The sequence below is a fragment of the Nyctereutes procyonoides genome, unplaced genomic scaffold, assembly GCF_905146905.1.
Source record: "Nyctereutes procyonoides isolate TBG_1078 unplaced genomic scaffold, NYPRO_anot_genome, whole genome shotgun sequence".
Taxonomy (NCBI): Eukaryota; Metazoa; Chordata; class Mammalia; order Carnivora; family Canidae; genus Nyctereutes; species Nyctereutes procyonoides.
In genome coordinates, this window is record NW_026575082.1 from 16514492 (window position 1) to 16531727 (window position 17236).

General features: G+C 40.7%; 1 protein-coding gene across 3 annotated transcripts in view; it reads left to right on the forward strand.

The window, feature by feature from the left end:
• The first annotated feature begins 897 nt into the window (after positions 1-897).
• Positions 898-17236, forward strand: part of LOC129514582 (protein ERGIC-53) — a 29628-nt gene continuing 13289 nt past the window's right edge. For 2 of the 3 annotated variants that reach the window (XM_055333260.1, XM_055333261.1), the window contains exons 1-10: positions 898-1148; positions 4627-4781; positions 4865-4972; positions 5912-5973; positions 6991-7090; positions 11386-11509; positions 13289-13347; positions 13807-13939; positions 15748-15941; positions 16068-16138. In XM_055333260.1, coding sequence (XP_055189235.1) covers positions 911-1148; positions 4627-4781; positions 4865-4972; positions 5912-5973; positions 6991-7090; positions 11386-11509; positions 13289-13347; positions 13807-13939; positions 15748-15941; positions 16068-16138 — 1244 coding nt within the window. In that variant the 5' untranslated portion in view covers positions 898-910. The remainder of the gene's footprint in view (positions 1149-4626; positions 4782-4864; positions 4973-5911; positions 5974-6990; positions 7091-11385; positions 11510-13288; positions 13348-13806; positions 13940-15747; positions 15942-16067; positions 16139-17236) is intronic. The other variant, XM_055333263.1, reaches the window with a different exon arrangement.

The following is a 17236-nucleotide window of genomic DNA, read 5'->3' on the forward strand; positions in this document are numbered from 1 at the left end:
CTCTGCCGGTGTCTCTGCCTCTCTCTGTGTGTCTCTCATGAATAAATAAATAAAATCATTAAAAAAAATAATACCATTAGAAACACTTCCTATTTTCAAGGACAATATTCAAATTTCCTAGCTTAAGGTGGTGGCCTCCTGTTTGAAATGCCCTAACCTAACACAAGTTGATGGGGCTCAGTGGGCTGGGACCATCATACCACTAAACTATGCCTTGTTTCTGGAAATACTTGTTTCTGCGAAGTCCACCCGATGAAGGCCAGCTACTGAACAATCAGTATCACATCAAAAGAAATGACTTTCGGGCATCCCTGGTGGCGCAGTGGTTTAGAGTTGCAGGGTGTGATCCTGGAGGCCCCGGATCGAGTCCTACGTCGAGCTCCTTGCGTGTAGCCTGCTTCTCCCTCTGCCTGTGTCTCTGCCTTTCTCTCTCTCTCTCTCTCTCTCTGTGTCTCTCATGAATAAATAAATAAAATCTTAAAAAAAAATGACTTTTTGCTAACAAATACTGGGACGGTTTATTGCATATAGCCAGAGAGGACACAGGTGTCAGGGTTCGCGGGTTCCACCTCTAAGGCCTGTTATGAGGCGGGAGAAAGCTTCTTGCAGGCAGGCACGCGCTCTCGGGTCCCCAGAGGCGGGGAACCCTGGGGGGGGGGGGGACAGGAGACGCTAGCAGGCAGCCCCGCCCCAGGCCCCGCCCCTTCCCGCGGGGCCCCGCCCCCTCCCGCGGGGCCCCGCCCACTGATGCTTCGAGAGTTGCGGCCGCGCGGCGAGCGGAGTCCGGGGGCGGGGCTCACCCTTGCCCTCGGGGGCTCTCGGGCTCCACCAATCAGCGCGCGCCCTGTTGGCCGTCCGCGGCTCCCGCGCCCCTCCCCCTCCCGCCGGCCTCCGCTTCTCAGAATCCAAGATGGCGGGATCCAGGCGGAGGGGTCCCCGGGCCGGGGTTCGGCCTCTTCTCTGCGCCCTGCTGCTGTCGCTTAGTCGCTTCGCCGGGGGCGACGGCACAGGAGGCGGCTTTGCGGCCGCGGCCGCCGCGGGCTCCGCCGCCGCGCAGCCACACCGCCGTTTCGAGTACAAATACAGCTTCAAGGGGCCGCACCTGGTGCAGAGCGACGGGACTGTGCCCTTCTGGGCCCACGCGGGGAGTAAGCCGGGCAGGAGGGCGGGGGGCCGGGGCCGGGTCCCGGGGTCCCCTCCGCTCTGCCCTCCCCCGCTGCGCGCCCGCAGGTCGGCGCGGGCCGCCCCCTCCCCGCCCCCCCCGTCCCCCTGCCCTCCGGTCTCCGATGTCCGTTCTTTCCGTTGGGTCTGGAGGCGTTCAGTTACTTTCCTCCACTTCCAGGCGCTCCCACTCTGGCCTGAGCCGCGTTTCGCCCCAACGCCGCGTCCCCCGGCAGAGACCGGCGGCCCCATCCGCCGCCGCCGTCCCGGGATCCCGCCATCCCCACCCGGGACCTCGCCCGCTGCTCCCGGACCCTCCTCCCGGGGTTGCTGGCCACGGTCAGTGCCGCCCCGAGGGCTCCGGAGATGGCATGTGCTGGTTCCAGGGTAGATTTTATTTATTCATTCATGAGAGACGCAGAGGGAGAAGCAGGCTCCACGCAGGGAGCCCGACGCGGGACTCGATCCCGGGACCCAGGATTGCGCCCTGGGCCCAAGGCTGCGCCAAACCACTGAGCGCCCCCCCCCCTCCCCCCCCGGCCGCCCCTGCTTTCTGGGTAGTTTTAAGACTTGCTGTGTCCGAGGACGCTGTGACGCTCCGGGAACCACACCTGGCATTTGCCTCGCTCAGGGATTTGCTGTGGTCTTCGGTCTTTTCGGTTGTATGGACCCTTGGTGTGATCAGAGCCGCACTTGTCCCTTTACGTAGTAGAGGGGAGATATATATATATATGTTTTTTTTTTGGTATTTCTGCACTTGATACATGGGAATAACATGACATACGCAGCCTTTTAAAAGTCATACTTAGTTGTTTTTTTTTTTTTCTTCAAGTTGAAAGTAATCTCTCTCTGTGTGTTTGTCACTGTGAGTAGATAAGAGCAGCTTTGCTGGATCTTTACACATGTGAAAGAAAACGTCTCTGTACTTTCTAGTGCTGATGTGTCACTGCTGACTAAGGAATCAGCCCTAACACTTGGTGCGCTGTAACCTCTGTTCAGTGGCCATCGGGTGCACCCTTTGAAACAAAAGGGGTGTAAAAGCCTTTATGTGGGGTGAGAAATTCTGGCATTTTGAGTTTCATCTTTATGTGTAATAAAACAGGCGTCTATAGGAGGTTTGCATACATCCGTTTTTTACAACTCCTGGTGCTTGAAACAGAACGTTCCATTTCTAGAAAGTAATCACTGAATAGGAAACACACTTATGAGGGAGGCTCATTTCCCTGAAATTAATGTATAATTTGAAGGTATAAAATTTCAATTTGACTTAATGACCAAGTCATTAAGTATTTGAAGTAGAGTGCAATTATTTCTGTGAGTCAGGAGGCATTTACCATGTGCCAACCACCAAGCATGTATTATTGGGCTTTTTGTTATCAAGGTAACATGGTTCCTACCGCACTAAGCTGCTGCAGATGTACCGAACACAAATTTGGGGCGGGGGGTTGTTTTTTGGTTTGGAATGATGATGACGTTCTCAGTAGTGGTGGTTGGTTTGCTCACTTTTTCACTTCTGCATCTCTGCCCTCCCACGCTTGCTGGGTCTTTCACTCTTACACCACATGCATCAGCCAATTAAGACTGTTAATCAACCACTCAAATTAGCTGCCTTAACTTCTCTAAAGGTAGTTGGTCTAACTAAGCCTGTCTGTTGCAAAAATGTCAAGTCGTGGGAATCCCTAGGTGGCTCAGCCTGCCTTCGCCTCAGGGTGTGATCCTGAGGTCCGGGGATCGCGTCCTGCATCCGGCTCCCTGCATGGAGCCTGCTTCTCCCTCTGCCTGTGTCTCTGCCTCTGTCTGTGTGTCTTTCATGAATAAATAAATAAAATCTTAAAAAAAAAAAGTCAAATAGTTTCCCTGAGTAAATCAAAGTTGGATAACTAGACCAGATTTGAAATAAAGGGATGAGTGTTTTAGCCATGACTTTTTTGCATATTGACTCTGGGAACCCCTGCTATGAATACCCCTTGCTTTCATCATCACGGTAGCTTTTCAGTCTGTTTTCTTAATTCCATTGATCATTTTTTTCCCTTTCCATTTTTCCCTGAGATCCATTATTTAAGGCAGTTTTTAAAATAGAGAAATTTAAGATTTAGTTTAAACATGGATCATTGCATCCATACCCAAATGAAGACCAAATCAATGGTGTTTCTTTTCTTAACTGTCATGTCCTTTTGTACTGTTAGTACACATCCTGGGTTCATAAGGGCACAGAAATGATCAGGGCAATTTGTAACCCTTTGTAGCTCTCAGAGCTTTCACCTTTAGTCTCTGACTTGATCATTTGCAGGCAAGGCAGGTGTTAGCGGTCTTAGAGATGAAAAAACTGCTGCTCAGAAAGGTTAAGGTTCTTGGAAAGCTACATAGCTAGTGTCAGTAAAACAGAATTCACATCCAGGTCTTCTGATTCTGTGTCCGGTACTCTTTCCGTGGTACTTTTGCCCCTACCTTTACGTGCTTGAATGTGAGGGTGAGAGACGGTGATTGACCTTACTAAAGTATCTCAACTTGTCTTTTGTCAGATCATTCTAACTGTAAGGACATAATACAGTTATTCCCCAGAATGGGTGTCAGAACTAGTTAATATCCAAGAGGGTGTGTTAGAATTGTTCAAACTTTGGCCCGGTAGATGCCTTAATACCTAGTCCTATAACTGGACTAGCTAACATTGAAATACTTCTATGCACTTACATGCCTGTGAGGTTATTAGAGAAATGGAGTAAACTTGCCTACAGTCAAGTAGCTAGGAAGTGGTGGAGCTGGGATTTGAACCTAGCTTAGAGATGCAAACCACCATTTTGGAAACCACAGTTCTCTTTGAGAATCTGCTGATGCTAAAGAACTGACCCTCTCTCTAGAAGAATGTATATGTGCACAAAATTTTGCATCTAACTTTTGGGGTGTTTATGGAAGTGATCAAGCCCAGCCCCTTCATTTTACAGGTGAACATATGGTGAACCCAAGACAGTAAGAGAATTATTTGCTCAAAGTCTCACAGCTGAACTGAGACTAGGAATAAGTCTCTTGATTCTTAGTGGTATGTTCTTTTCACACTGTTTGAGCTTTCTAACATCTATAAACCTGTAGAATAGCTTGCAGTTTTTAAAAAATAATACACAAGTTTTTGAGGTACTTGAGAAAGAATATTATGGGAATCAAATAGTTGGTTTGCTTTTTAAGCCATAATTTCCTCCCTCCTGCCCCTTGAATTTTTAGTGTATGATTGCAGCTTTATTTTTTTTTTCAGTTATTTCACTGTTCAAAAGATGGGTGTAGGAGGGCAGTTAGAAAGCTCTAAAATTTTAAAGTTGAAACTGTCAACATGTCATTTTTCCTAACAAAATTATTGTACAGGTTACCAAGTTAAAATTAGATGGCTATAGGTATATGGAACAGCTTGGTGATGGTTTATTGAGTTTTACCTAATTATAACTTAAAGTTCTTTTTCCCTGATTTTTGTTCTAGATGCTATTCCAAGTTCAGATCAGATTCGAATAGCACCATCTTTAAAAAGCCAGAGAGGATCAGTGTGGACAAAAACAAAAGCAGCCTTTGAGAACTGGGAAGTTGAGGTGACGTTTCGGGTGACTGGAAGAGGTCGAATTGGAGCTGATGGCCTGGTATGATAATTTCTTTAACTTAGAAAATGTATGTCAATGCATATGCCACTAGCCTCTAAATGTCCCTTGTTGTCTATTTACAGGCAATTTGGTATACAGAAGATCAAGGCTTGGAGGGTCCTGTGTTTGGATCAGCTGATATGTGGAATGGCGTTGGAATATTTTTTGATTCTTTTGACAATGACGGAAAGGTATATTTGTTGTTGGGACTGTGACCTACTTGACTATATCTGCTAACAGAGTTAGGGTATGAGAAATACAGCTTATTAACACTTTTGACAGGTTAGTAGTTAGAGAAATCACCGAACTATATATTAAGTATGAGGATTAGTCTTTCTATAACCGAGACTTAAGAAATTAAAAGCTCTTTGCTCATGATTTGTCATACACCCAAACCTGAGGTCTCAATGAATCTCCAGCTCTGAGAACTTACCAATGACCTCCCTCCCCAGTGCCCTATATGTGCTTAGTAATTTTGGTGCATGAGCCTGAGTCATTTAGAGGTAGGCAGTGAAACCAGCAGTGTTTAGAATTATAGTTTGTTTTCATAAAAACACCCCTGTGTGTTACTGCTACTAGCTCACATGTTAATACCTTTTTGTATGTTAATCACTCCTTTTGATCCACCAATTTCTCTGATGAAATCTTTAGGAGAGCCTAAAACAGTTCAGAACAAAATGTACTTGCAAACAATTAACTTGTGCTCCTTAGCAGCCTTAGGATTGATGATCTTTGTTTCAGTTAGTAGTTTCTCTGCTGATTGTCAGAGGTCATTATTAAGAGTTTAAAGGAGAACTCGAATAACTCCTCGATGTTGAGGTGCATTAGTCTTCCTGTTACTAAGCTTCCTTGGTCCCACCCTTGTCCCACACAGTGAGCCCTCAAATATGTGTTGTAGTTGATTTTTCACGTAGATCACATCATCAGTCTTGATTGAGGTGTTGAGAGACTGTTTTTGAATGATTTTAAGAGTTTACTAAATTTTTTCTAAATAAATAGAAATCTTTTCATTATTTTAAAATTTTTGAGTCGTGGAATTTTAGAGATATAAAAGGCTTTACAGCACTTCTAGAATGATCTAGAATTGTTTGATCTAAGGACTTTAAAACAAATCATTTTTTTATTTTTAGAAAAATAATCCTGCTATAGTAATTATAGGCAACAATGGACAAATCCATTATGATCATCAAAAGTAAGTGTGTGCTTTTTGTATTATTTGATTTTAGCTTCTTTTTGGAAACGTTGTAAAAATACTGTTGCAAATCTGAGTATTTTCCAGATGAGATATTATTCTTTTTCCTGGGATGTATTTTATAACTTGGTAGAAAGGTCTTATTTTAATATGGTCCTGTTTTAAAGTTCACTTGATAGACCATCTCATATTCAAACATAAAAACGTGTTGTTTTATTTAACCTAAAGTTATGTAATATTTTGAAAGACTTATAAAATGTTCCTGGTTCTCAGTGATGCCATTGTCGTGTTTCTTTCATCTTTATCTTTCAAAAATAAAGTTGAAACTCTTGACCAAATAGCCAAGAAATTTACACCACCTTATTCATCCTTCATGTCGCTTTATTTAAAGATTTTCAATAGGCTACAAGATTTCTAAGTGTTTGGTATATTTATAATGTGAATGAATTGTGTATGTATAGTTTTTATTTTTACGGGTTTGTTTTGGGAGGAATTACCTTTGAGCCAATCAGTGAATTGTAAGAAAAATTACTCATCTGCACTTCTGTTTACTGTTTCCTGCCTTCATAATTTTTAATCATCCTGGTTCATCATGACCATTTGTGGAGCTTTTTAAACTAGAGGTGCCAAGGCTGCCTCCTTGTGAGTCTTCTTCAGTTGTTGTGAGGTGGAATCTAGGCACCTGCATTTTTAAAAGCTCTATACATATTTCATTTCTGCCCTGACATAAAGGACTGTTGCCCTCGTCTCAGGTCGAAGGGTAGAACTTTCCTCTTGCTGTCAGCACTTGGTAACATTGACTTCTGACATTATCCATAGTTCTGACAGGAATCATGGGGAAAACTTGGTGCATTAACTTTGTGTCTTTTGAATAAGTAACCTGAAATATCCCAAGACTTTGTCATCGCTTGGTTTTATTTTATCTTTCTGGACACTGATCATCTTAAATAGTGAGTTTCTAAACATTAAGAAGCATTCTTACGTTTTCTGTTTGTTTTCCCTTTCCTCATACTATAGTGATGGTGCTAATCAAGCTTTAGCAAGTTGCCAGAGGGACTTTCGTAATAAACCCTATCCTGTCCGGGCAAAGATTACATATTACCAGAAGGCACTGACAGTAAGTAACATGCACTTAGAGATGTTCAGGTGAATAGTATTCTAGTGGGACTTCTTGTTTTGAGTCTTTGATAGAAATTAAAGGCATGTAAATTTGGATATTGTTTATGTACTCAGCGTTACCAAGAGAGAACAGAAGTGACTTTAAAGAACTGGCGTACGTGGTCCTGTGTTGTAAAACCTTGCCAGTAGGTTTGCGTTTAGTCAGTACCCATTTAAGCACCCTACTTGCTATGTGCCACACATTATATACATACCCAAACCATCAGGATACAAATCTGAGTAAGACAAAGATCATTTTCTCCAAAGAACTTGAAGTCTAGTGGAGGGGAGACACTTCTGTAACATTACTGTGCTAGGTGGTATACATGCTGTGGCACACATACCACTAAGGAGTCAAGGGGTTAGAATCCTGTAACTGTGGGTGGGAGTGGGGAAGGTCAGGAGCAGTTTCTCAGAGCTGAGCTGCACCTGGAAGGGGAAGTGGAAATTTCTTAGATGGGATGCATATTACAGGAAGAGAAGAGAGGCATGGAGACTTTTTAAAATTTGAGAAAAGCATGTAATTTGAAACGGCTAGAGGGTAGAGGAGACTGTGGGTAGTGGGGTTAAGAGGTTGGGGGTGGCAAGTCACACAGGTCTTGGGTAGTTTATCCTGTAAGGAACCATTTACAGTCTTAAGCAGGAAAGTGAAATGATCTCTTTTGCAGTTTGGGAAGATGACTTGGGCAGCAGTGTTCTTATAATGGTATCTGTGAAAGGAGCCTCCTACACTTAATGGGCCCCACCCAATATTCTGTACTTTAGATGCAGTTTCTCACTTACTCTTTCCAACAGCCCTAGGGGGCAGTCATCCCCATCTTATTCTCAGGGAAATGGAATATGGGACACTTTAAGTTACTTAGTGTCATACTACAAAAGTAACGCAGTCATGATTTGAACCGGGTACTGAGTACCGTCTTCCCTGCAAGAATCCACTTGCAGTCTGAGCTAGGGAAGAGGAGAGGCAATTAGGATGGAGAGACTGTGCTTGAGGGTGGGAGGGTATGTGCAGTGGGGGAGTCAAAAGAGAGTTCCTGGATTTCTGGTCAATTGTACAACTGAGCCAGGAAGCAGTACATTTGTTTGTGTTTGAATTTGAGTGAGAAGTGGGAAGGCAGAGGGTTGGTAATGAGTTTACCTGTAGACACATTGAGTTTAGGGTATTTTTAAAGTGGGTATATCCAGCTAGCAGTTCTATGATTACTAATAATATGAACTTTGCTTATTAAATGTCATCAATACCTGGTTGTATAATACTTATAAATTAAAAATACATGTTTAAATTTTTCTTTCCTCAAAATCATGAGTTAGCCTTGTACTGGCAGACAGTTCTTCGGAAAACTTTATATTGGCTCAGCCTTAAATTCCAAACTAATTTAGAAGTATCAGAATAGAGGAGATGTCCAGTCCATTACAGTTGCCTTGCACTTAGGTTCCACTGTAATTATTACACATCCTATACTGTTTCATGAGTCATCGGGAAGTCACGCTCACCTTCACATGGCAGGACCCAGACACCAGCCACGCGGAGTGCAGACATGCATGTTAGTTCACATGTTTTAGGGGGGCTGCCTACACGACCCAACGCAGTGAACCATACCAACAATATCCAGAACAGTCGTCCTACAAAATGTCCTCCCAAAGGAGTTCCATAGTTGGAAGAGACGTGGCATGGCTATGCAGATTAGCACATTAAAGATTCTAGGAAGTCATGGACATACTTTTGCACATAATACCTGTGACTGTCCATAGAGTTAGTGTTCTGAGGAATACATTTGAGAGAGACTTGGCGGGATACACGACTGATATCATAGTTCTGGCCCTAATATGTTTGCTCAGCCTCCTCTCTTCCTGTAGTACTCTCCCCTTTTCTCTCTGTGTGGCAGAGCGATGCTTATTCTTGAACACACTAGGTCAGATCCCTGTTCCATCAGATTTCCCAAAAATCAGCTCATAATTATCTATCACTCCGAAACTCTGTTTCTTTTTCTTTAATAACATATTTGGCCTAAATAATATATGTTGTCTTGAATTATTAGTTAACTATGATTTGTTTCTTCTCATCAATATGTTCATAAACTTGTCAGTGCAGACATCATATCTGTGTTCCTGACAGTCCCTAATATTGTGCTCATTTTAGTAACAAGAAATGTTTATTGAGTTAGTACCTAAACATTTGTCTTGTCCCAATTGTTTGAACTTCAGAGGGAAAAAACAAAGGGGAGCAAGAAATACTGTAGGTAGAAGAACATAGTCAGAACAAGAGATTTTTAAATACTGCTAGTGTAGTATTTAACAACGGGTTGAAACTATAAGATGAATAAGAGATATTAGGTGAATACTGATGATCTCATGAGAAGTGTTACTGGTACTAATCAGTGGGTGTGTGCTAACTGTACAATCACATACCTAACATTCCTTCAAACTCAGAGCACAGTGAATATATTTTTCCCTCTTTTTTTTTTTTTTTTTTAAGAATTAATGCTAGACAGTAAAGACTCCTATGGATTTTCGGTTTGTTCAGGTTCAAGGAAAAAGTACTGGAATAGTTGAGAATTTTTAGTATTAGAATTAGGATGTGATTAACTTAACACCTTTGTTTTTTATCTCAAAGACAATGTCTTACTCATAGTTGATTCTGATTTGGAACACGGTAGAGGGCAGCCCCCGTGGTGCAGCGGTTTAGCGCCGCCTGCAGCCCAGGGCGTGATCCTGGAGACCCTGAATCGAGTCCTGCATCGGGCTCTCTGCACAGAGCCTGCTTCTCCCTCTGCCTGTGTCTCTGCCTCTCATTCTTTCTCTGTGTCTCTATGAATGAATAAGTAAAATCTTTAAAAAAACAAATGAAACACGGTAGAGCAGAACCATTCATAAATGTTGTAAACTGAAATAGGAGCATTACTGATTGGAGGGAACAGACTATTAATGTTAGCCAACTAATGGAAGGTGGTTTTAAAAAATTGGTAGTGAGGCATCTGGATGGCTCAGTCAGTTAAGCATCTGGTTCTTGATACTGATCAGGTCTTGATCTTAGAGTCGTGAGTTCAAGTCCCACTTGTGCTCCCCTCTGTGTGGGAGCCTACTTTAAAAAAAAAAAAAAAGAATTTGGGACACCTGGGTGGCTCAGCGGTTGAGCTTCTGCCTTTGGCTCAGGTGGTGAGCCTGGAGTCCCGGGATCGAGTCCCACATTGGGCTCCCTGCATGGACCCTGCTTCTCCCTCTGCCTGTGTCTCTGCCTCTTTGTCTCTGTGTCTCTCATGAATAGATAAATAAAATCTAAAAAAAAAAAAAAAAAAGCAAAAAAATTCGTAGGAGTTCACGTTTCTATCCTATGTTACCTGGAGATTTACCCTACATACTGATTGACAGGTATCTTGATCTCTTGCAAAAAATGTGGACAGAGTACTACTATATCACTTTACGTATGTGACTAAATCCTGTCACTCACTGACAAGTGATAGTTGCATCTGGAAGTAATAATGAGTAATAATAGCAAGTGCCTTGCTCTGGTGCCACATCCCTCCTCCTCTTCCACTCTGTCTCAGCCACTCTTACATTGGGTTGCTGGAAGTGAAAGGCTGGGCCACTGCTTGCCTGGATCAGAATAGCTGTGTGCTGGCTTCCTGTGCTACCTTGGGATTCCAGGATTCTTTTAAAGACATTTTGGGTTATTACTTCAAAAATACATTCTGCAGAATAGAAAGTTAGATGCCCTTTCAGTTTTTTTATTTTTTGCCTTTTTGTCAATATGATTTCTGTCACTTCTGCTCGCTCACTCTCTGCTAACACCCCCTCCCCAGTTGAATGAACGTCACTCCTTTCTATGGCAATCTAATTCTCAGCTACCTGTAGTCAAAACTGTAAATTCATGCTATTCATTTGAGCTATAGCACTGGGGTTTCAGAAGGAGTCTGATCCCTCTCCTCGATAAATCATTCAAAGGATATCATTGTGGTTCCCTGAGTCTTCTATTTTGGAAGATTTTCATGGAACATTATCAAAGATTTCTCTTTAAGCCTTTGACACATTGTAGGGTAAAAAACTTTAAAACGAACTATCTTGTATAATGATGTTAATAAATAAGTGAGGTTATTTCATGGACAGGGGATTATGCTTTATAATAGAGAAAACTGATAGCTTTTTGACAGTTGGTTAGTAGACCAAATATAAAGATGAATTAGTCATAAGTTGACTACTTGAAGTTCATTTTACAGTGTCTGTTGTAAAAGCTATAGCTGTGGTATGTCTTTTTAGGTAATGATCAATAATGGCTTCACACCAGATAAAAACGACTATGAATTTTGTGCCAAATTGGAAAATATGGTTATCCCTCCTCAAGGGCATTTTGGAATATCTGCTACAACTGGAGGTCTTGCCGGTAAATCTTGCTATCTTTTAATATTAAAAGTTTGTGAATTGAGTTTCATTGGTAGACTTGTTTACTTTTAACTTTTTAAGACTAGCTGTAACCTTTACATAGTTTGCAGAGCCAATCTTTTAGTATCTTGGATCTGCTAATTTTCTACTGACTTCTGTAGATATGTATACCTTTGGCTGGCGCTGCATACAGCTGTTGGTTGATATTTAAGTCAAGGCTAAAATAGGTTATTTGCCAAGTGATTTAGGATCCTGAAAGTTGTCACAGCACATTTAAATTAATTTGGTAGCCTGAGGAAATATTATTGGGGACTAAAATTTAAACAAGATATAGTTACCATATTTCCCCCATATCTGGTGATAATCTTCTCATTTGACATTAATACCATCTTGTGTTTAAAAATATATATCATCTTGGGATCCCTGGGTGGCTCAGCAGTTTAGCGCCTGCCTTCGGCCCAGGGCGTGATCCTGGAGTCCTGGGATCAAGTCCTACGTCGGGCTCCTAAATGGAGCCTGCTTCTCTCTCCGCCTGGGCCTCTGCCTCTCTCTGTGTGTCTCTCATGAATAAATAAATAAAATCTTTAAAAAATATATTTGTGTGTATAATATATATATATATATATATATATATATATCATCTTGTGTTTATGTGATACGTTGTATAATTTTTTTATTATTTTCAAATATATGATTGTTCCTTATAATATCATAGGGAAGGAGGGACAGGTTAGATTGTATTCACCCTATTTTTAGTTAAGTTTGCCAAATCTTAAAGTACGTTATAAATATTACAAGGCCAGTAATGGCCAGACCAAGGCAAGTCTTGGTTTGGATTTCTGACTCCTGGATTCAGTGCCCTATTATATACGTCTTCATCTGAAGTTATGTAACTTACACACTTAAAGTGTTAAAATTTTCTCTTTCATTTGCTGCATATCTCCATCTCCATAACAGTGGTAGAAAGCATAGAAATTGCCACTTGGAATTAATTGCTCTTGCTTTGCTGACATGACTAGCCAGGATTGATATTTTAGGTCAGCATTATGAGGTTTGATCTGCTAAGTCTGTTTTCAGCTTAAATGGCCTGAAATTAATTTGATTTTTAAAGTAATGATTTTAGATAAAGTAAAATTATTAATATCTGCTGTGTGAGGGAAATAAATATGAATGATGTATAGAGTGGTCATATTATCTACAGTGGAATGCTTTGAGAATAAAAGAAGATGCTATTAGTAATGCCAGCATGACATGGAAAAATCCACACGTCCCAGTAAGCCAGGACGAAGCAGTGTCAAGTTTAGACTAAGTAAAGCAGGCAGTGGTAAGTACTCTAAGAAAGGTTGAAAGAAAGGTGCAGAAATACATGAAGGACAGTATTTTGTCTCGTTTGGCTGGGACACAGCCTGGGAAGGAGTTTTGTGGGGAAATGTGAGAGGCTCTTGGTGTCAGGTTTAAGAGTTTTGGCTTACTTTGACCCCCTGTTTGTTCATTCTCTTATCGCTTATTTATTAAACATCTTATATAGTAAACAGTGTTAAGTATTCTGGTTTAGGATAAAAGAAAGTGAATTTTAGTTTATTTCTGATACAGATCTTTCTGGTGAATTCTTATCTTTAAGCTCATGGAAGCACTATTTGCCTTGAGAGCTAATTTTTGTTATTTTTTATATTAATTATTTTTAAAACAATAGATTTTTCTAACTTCATAACCATAAAAATTATCTCTTACGGAGTTTTTTCTGTTTTTTTTTTTTTTTTTTTTTTTTTTAACTTTGTAGATGACCACGATGTCCTTTCTTTTCTGACTTTCCAGTTGACTGAGCCTGGGAAAGAACCGGTACATATACACTTCTTTTTTTTTCCAGAAGTTTATTTTCAGTTTATTAGCATCTCCTTGTAGCCGAGAACTTGGGCAGCCCAACTTAGGTTTGGGTCTTGTTTCTACCTGTTACTGCTGTATGACCTTGTAAACATTACTTAACCTCTGTACTGCTCCATTTCTTCACTGGTAAGACTGAGACATTGGTACTAGCCACCTCATGGTGTCAGAAGCATTACCTAAGACAATGCACTCCTAGCAGGCATTGGATAAATGGTAGTGGCTAGTATTGTTATTTTGTTATAATTATTTGTAGCAAGAGTAAATTGTTATAATTTAAATAAGAAATAACATTTTTATGTTAACCTTTCTACTAGTGTAGAGTGGCTAAAATGAAGGGGAAGAAAGTATATTGAGGTTTATTTTTTCTTATCTTTGAAATTTTTTAATGATATATTCCTAAATTCCAAAAAAAAGCCTACTGCAGATAAAGAAATTTCAGAAAAAGAAAAAGAAAAGTACCAGGAGGAGTTTGAGCACTTTCAGCAAGAATTGGATAAAAAAAAGGAGGAATTCCAGAAGGGCCATCCTGACCTTCAGTGGCATCCTGGTGAGTTGGAGGAAGCTTTGCTCAGAGCTACACAGGGCTTATGGCACATGCCTTTGTCCCTTCCTTGAGCTCTTGTCTGGCATATCCAAGTAGTTTCCAGAAGCAATATGTGAATGAATCTTCTGCCTTCACAAGGCTTGGAGGTTGATGTTTCTACCAATAAGAGTGTGGCTTTAGGAAAGTATGGGGTGGGAGATCCCAGGTAATATGGATGAACAGTGATCCGCTGAAGCGCAGGCTCTCTTTCAACAGGGATTCTGTGTTTTTATTTACTGCTCTGCCCCCTAACCTAAAAAAAAACACTCAAAACCCAGAAAACTCCAATGCTCACCAGTAGACCAGTAGTTGAGACTCAGTAAATATTTGTGGAATAAAATCATCTAGGGTTTATGTCTTTCCTTTGAATGGCAGACATTACCTTATTAATGTAGAGATAATACTGGAAAAATATCAAAATTCTTGTGAAAGTAATACGAAATGATCTTCTGGCTCTCCTCCTCTTACTGTTTGACACAACTCCAGACTTTAAAATTTACAAATTTTAAAATAATTGGTTTAAGCCAGTGTTGAACTCAAGTGTGCTATGTGTCAAAAATAAAATGAAAAGTCCAAATTGAGTGGCTTATATTATCTGCTTTTATTTAACGTTCCCATCAGCACACATGATCCAAGCTGTATTTAATAAAGCCTATAGCTAGTTTTTGTCCTCTCGGTAGTATATGATCTCCTAAATATTCAATAATATGAAACAGACTTAATGAAGATAAAAATGAAAAATTTAGGGATGCCTGGCTGGCTCAGCAGTTGAGTGTCTGCTTTCACCTCAGGGCGTGATCCCAGGGTCCTGGGACCAAGTCCTACATTGGGCTCCCTGCGAGGAGCCGGCTTCTCCCTCTGCCTGCGTCTCTACCTCTCTCTCTGTGCCTCATGAATGGATAAATTAAATCTTAAAAAAAAAAAAAAAAAAAGGGATCCCTGGGTGGCGCAGCGGTTTGGCGCCTGCCTTTGGTCCAGGGCGCGATCCTGGAGACCCGGGATCGAATCCCACATCAGGCTCCCGGTGCATGGAGCCTGCTTCTCCCTCTGCCTGTGTCTCTGCCTCTCTCTCTCTCTCTCTCTGTGACTATCATAAATAAATAAAAAATAAATTAATTAAAAAAAAAAAGAAAGAAATTTAATTCTTTTCTTGGATTTGTTTTAAATATCACATGATTTGTGAGTATATCCTGAAGCTTATTTATAGAAAGTGTTTGAAATCTTGTTTTTAGCATAGTCAGCTTTAAAAGGAAAATCATATGGTCACAACTTCATTTTTAAATTTATTACATAAATAAAATGCACAGATTTTAAGAGTATAGTTTGATGAATTTTGACAAATGTGTTTCATCATCATTCAAGTCAATACATAGAATATTTTGATCACCCCAAGATGTTTCCTCATGCCTCTTTCAAGTCGGCCTCCCTCCACAGAGGCAACTACTATTCCTGATTTCTAGTAATGCAGATTAGTTTTGTCCTTTTATATAAATAGAATCATATTTGAAAGAAAATTATTTTTAGGTGAAAAAATTCAGAACTAATCTATAATAAGTGTTCAGCCACCAGAGACAGCAAAAAACAAATAGTAATTTTGTCATGATTGAATCAATTATCTGCATGTTTACTATTGGGGAGGTCTTACTACTAGAGTGGATCATATTGGTGATACTCTAATTTTAGCATATGTTGATACTTCAGTCACTTATGAATTTTCAGAAACTACACATGTTGGTGGTTTTGATCATTTTGATTTGCAATTTCCATTTCAGCAGATGAAGTATTTGAGAGTGTAGGAGACCGTGAACTGAGACAAATCTTTGAAGGACAAAATCGTATCCATCTTGAAATCAAGCAGCTGAACCGACAGTTAGATATGATTCTTGATGAGCAGAGAAGATATGTCTCTTCCTTGACAGAAGAGATCTCTAAAAGAGGAGCAGGGATCCCAGGGCATCAGGGACAGGTAAGCTTTACAAATTTGCATGTGTGCCCTAGGTAGCCTCTGATGGAGGGGAAGGAGGAGGGAAGGAAAGAAAGACTACTCTGTCGTCTGTTCCTACAAAACTTGGTTCTTCCATTTTTCCTCCAGGTCACTCAACAAGACCTGGATACCATTGTGAACACTCAGCATGAGATCCTGAGACAAGTAAATGAAGTGAAGTAAGTCTACAGAAGTAAAATCTGTTAGGTGATACATTTATCCAGAATTCCTGATGTCTGTCTGTCTATCTCTCTCTCTCTCTTTTTCTATGCAAGCCCGTTATTATTGTAAGGATTCTGGATAAGGATAAGAATCACTTTTCTAGATTCATTTTATAAATTGGGGAGTGGCAAGTGCAGGAACCTTTGGTATTCAAAAACTGCCAACAGGCCTAAAGTTTTGTTTTGTTTTGTTTTAATTTTTTTTAAATTTTTATTTATGATAGAGAGAGAGAGAGAGAATGGCAGAGACACAGGCAGAGGGAGAAGCAGGCTCCAGGCACCAGGAGCCCGACGTGGGATTCGATCCCAGGTCTCCAGGATCGCGCCCTGGGCCAAAGGCAGGCGCCAAACCGCTGCGCCACCCAGGGATCCCTGGCCTAAAGTTTTGAATTGTGCCAAGCCAGAAGAGAAAAAATGTTTTAGCATCTCTTAAAAAAGTACATTTGTCACGCAGCTACTTGACATCCAGGAGTATTCATACATTTCTAAAATAAAAAGAATATATGTAATAGCTAACAATTCTGTGAAAAATCCTAGAAGAGTAAGGGTAGCATTATAGGACTGTAATTACAAGCATGCCTGATGCAGGAACTTCTTTCTGATGAAACAAAACCATTTTCAAGGAAACATGCTGCGTGACTACCTCTCTTTCATTCGGTCTTGTACTCTGAGACTGAACAAGGAGTTGGAGCAGAGAGGAGGTATTGTGTCCTTGGAACTTTGATAAGTTTCTAAAAAGTATTCACTTAAGCAGATAATTAACAGCTTTCAATGCCTAGAGTAGAGAAACAGCCAAAATGTTACATTTTATAAGCCAGCACTTCAGAGCACTGCACCAACCAATACAGTCCTTGACAAACAAGAATGTCAAAGTGAGTTCTTTAACATTGGAAAATTAAACAGTACTAGGTTAAACAGGAGGTAATAATATCTACATAGAGAGATTAAAGGCAACTCCACTTATAACTGCAAATTTGTACTTCTTTCACTTGTCTGGCATTTTAAAAAATCTTTAAGTTGTAAACTCATGATTAAAATATTTATAATCCTAAATAG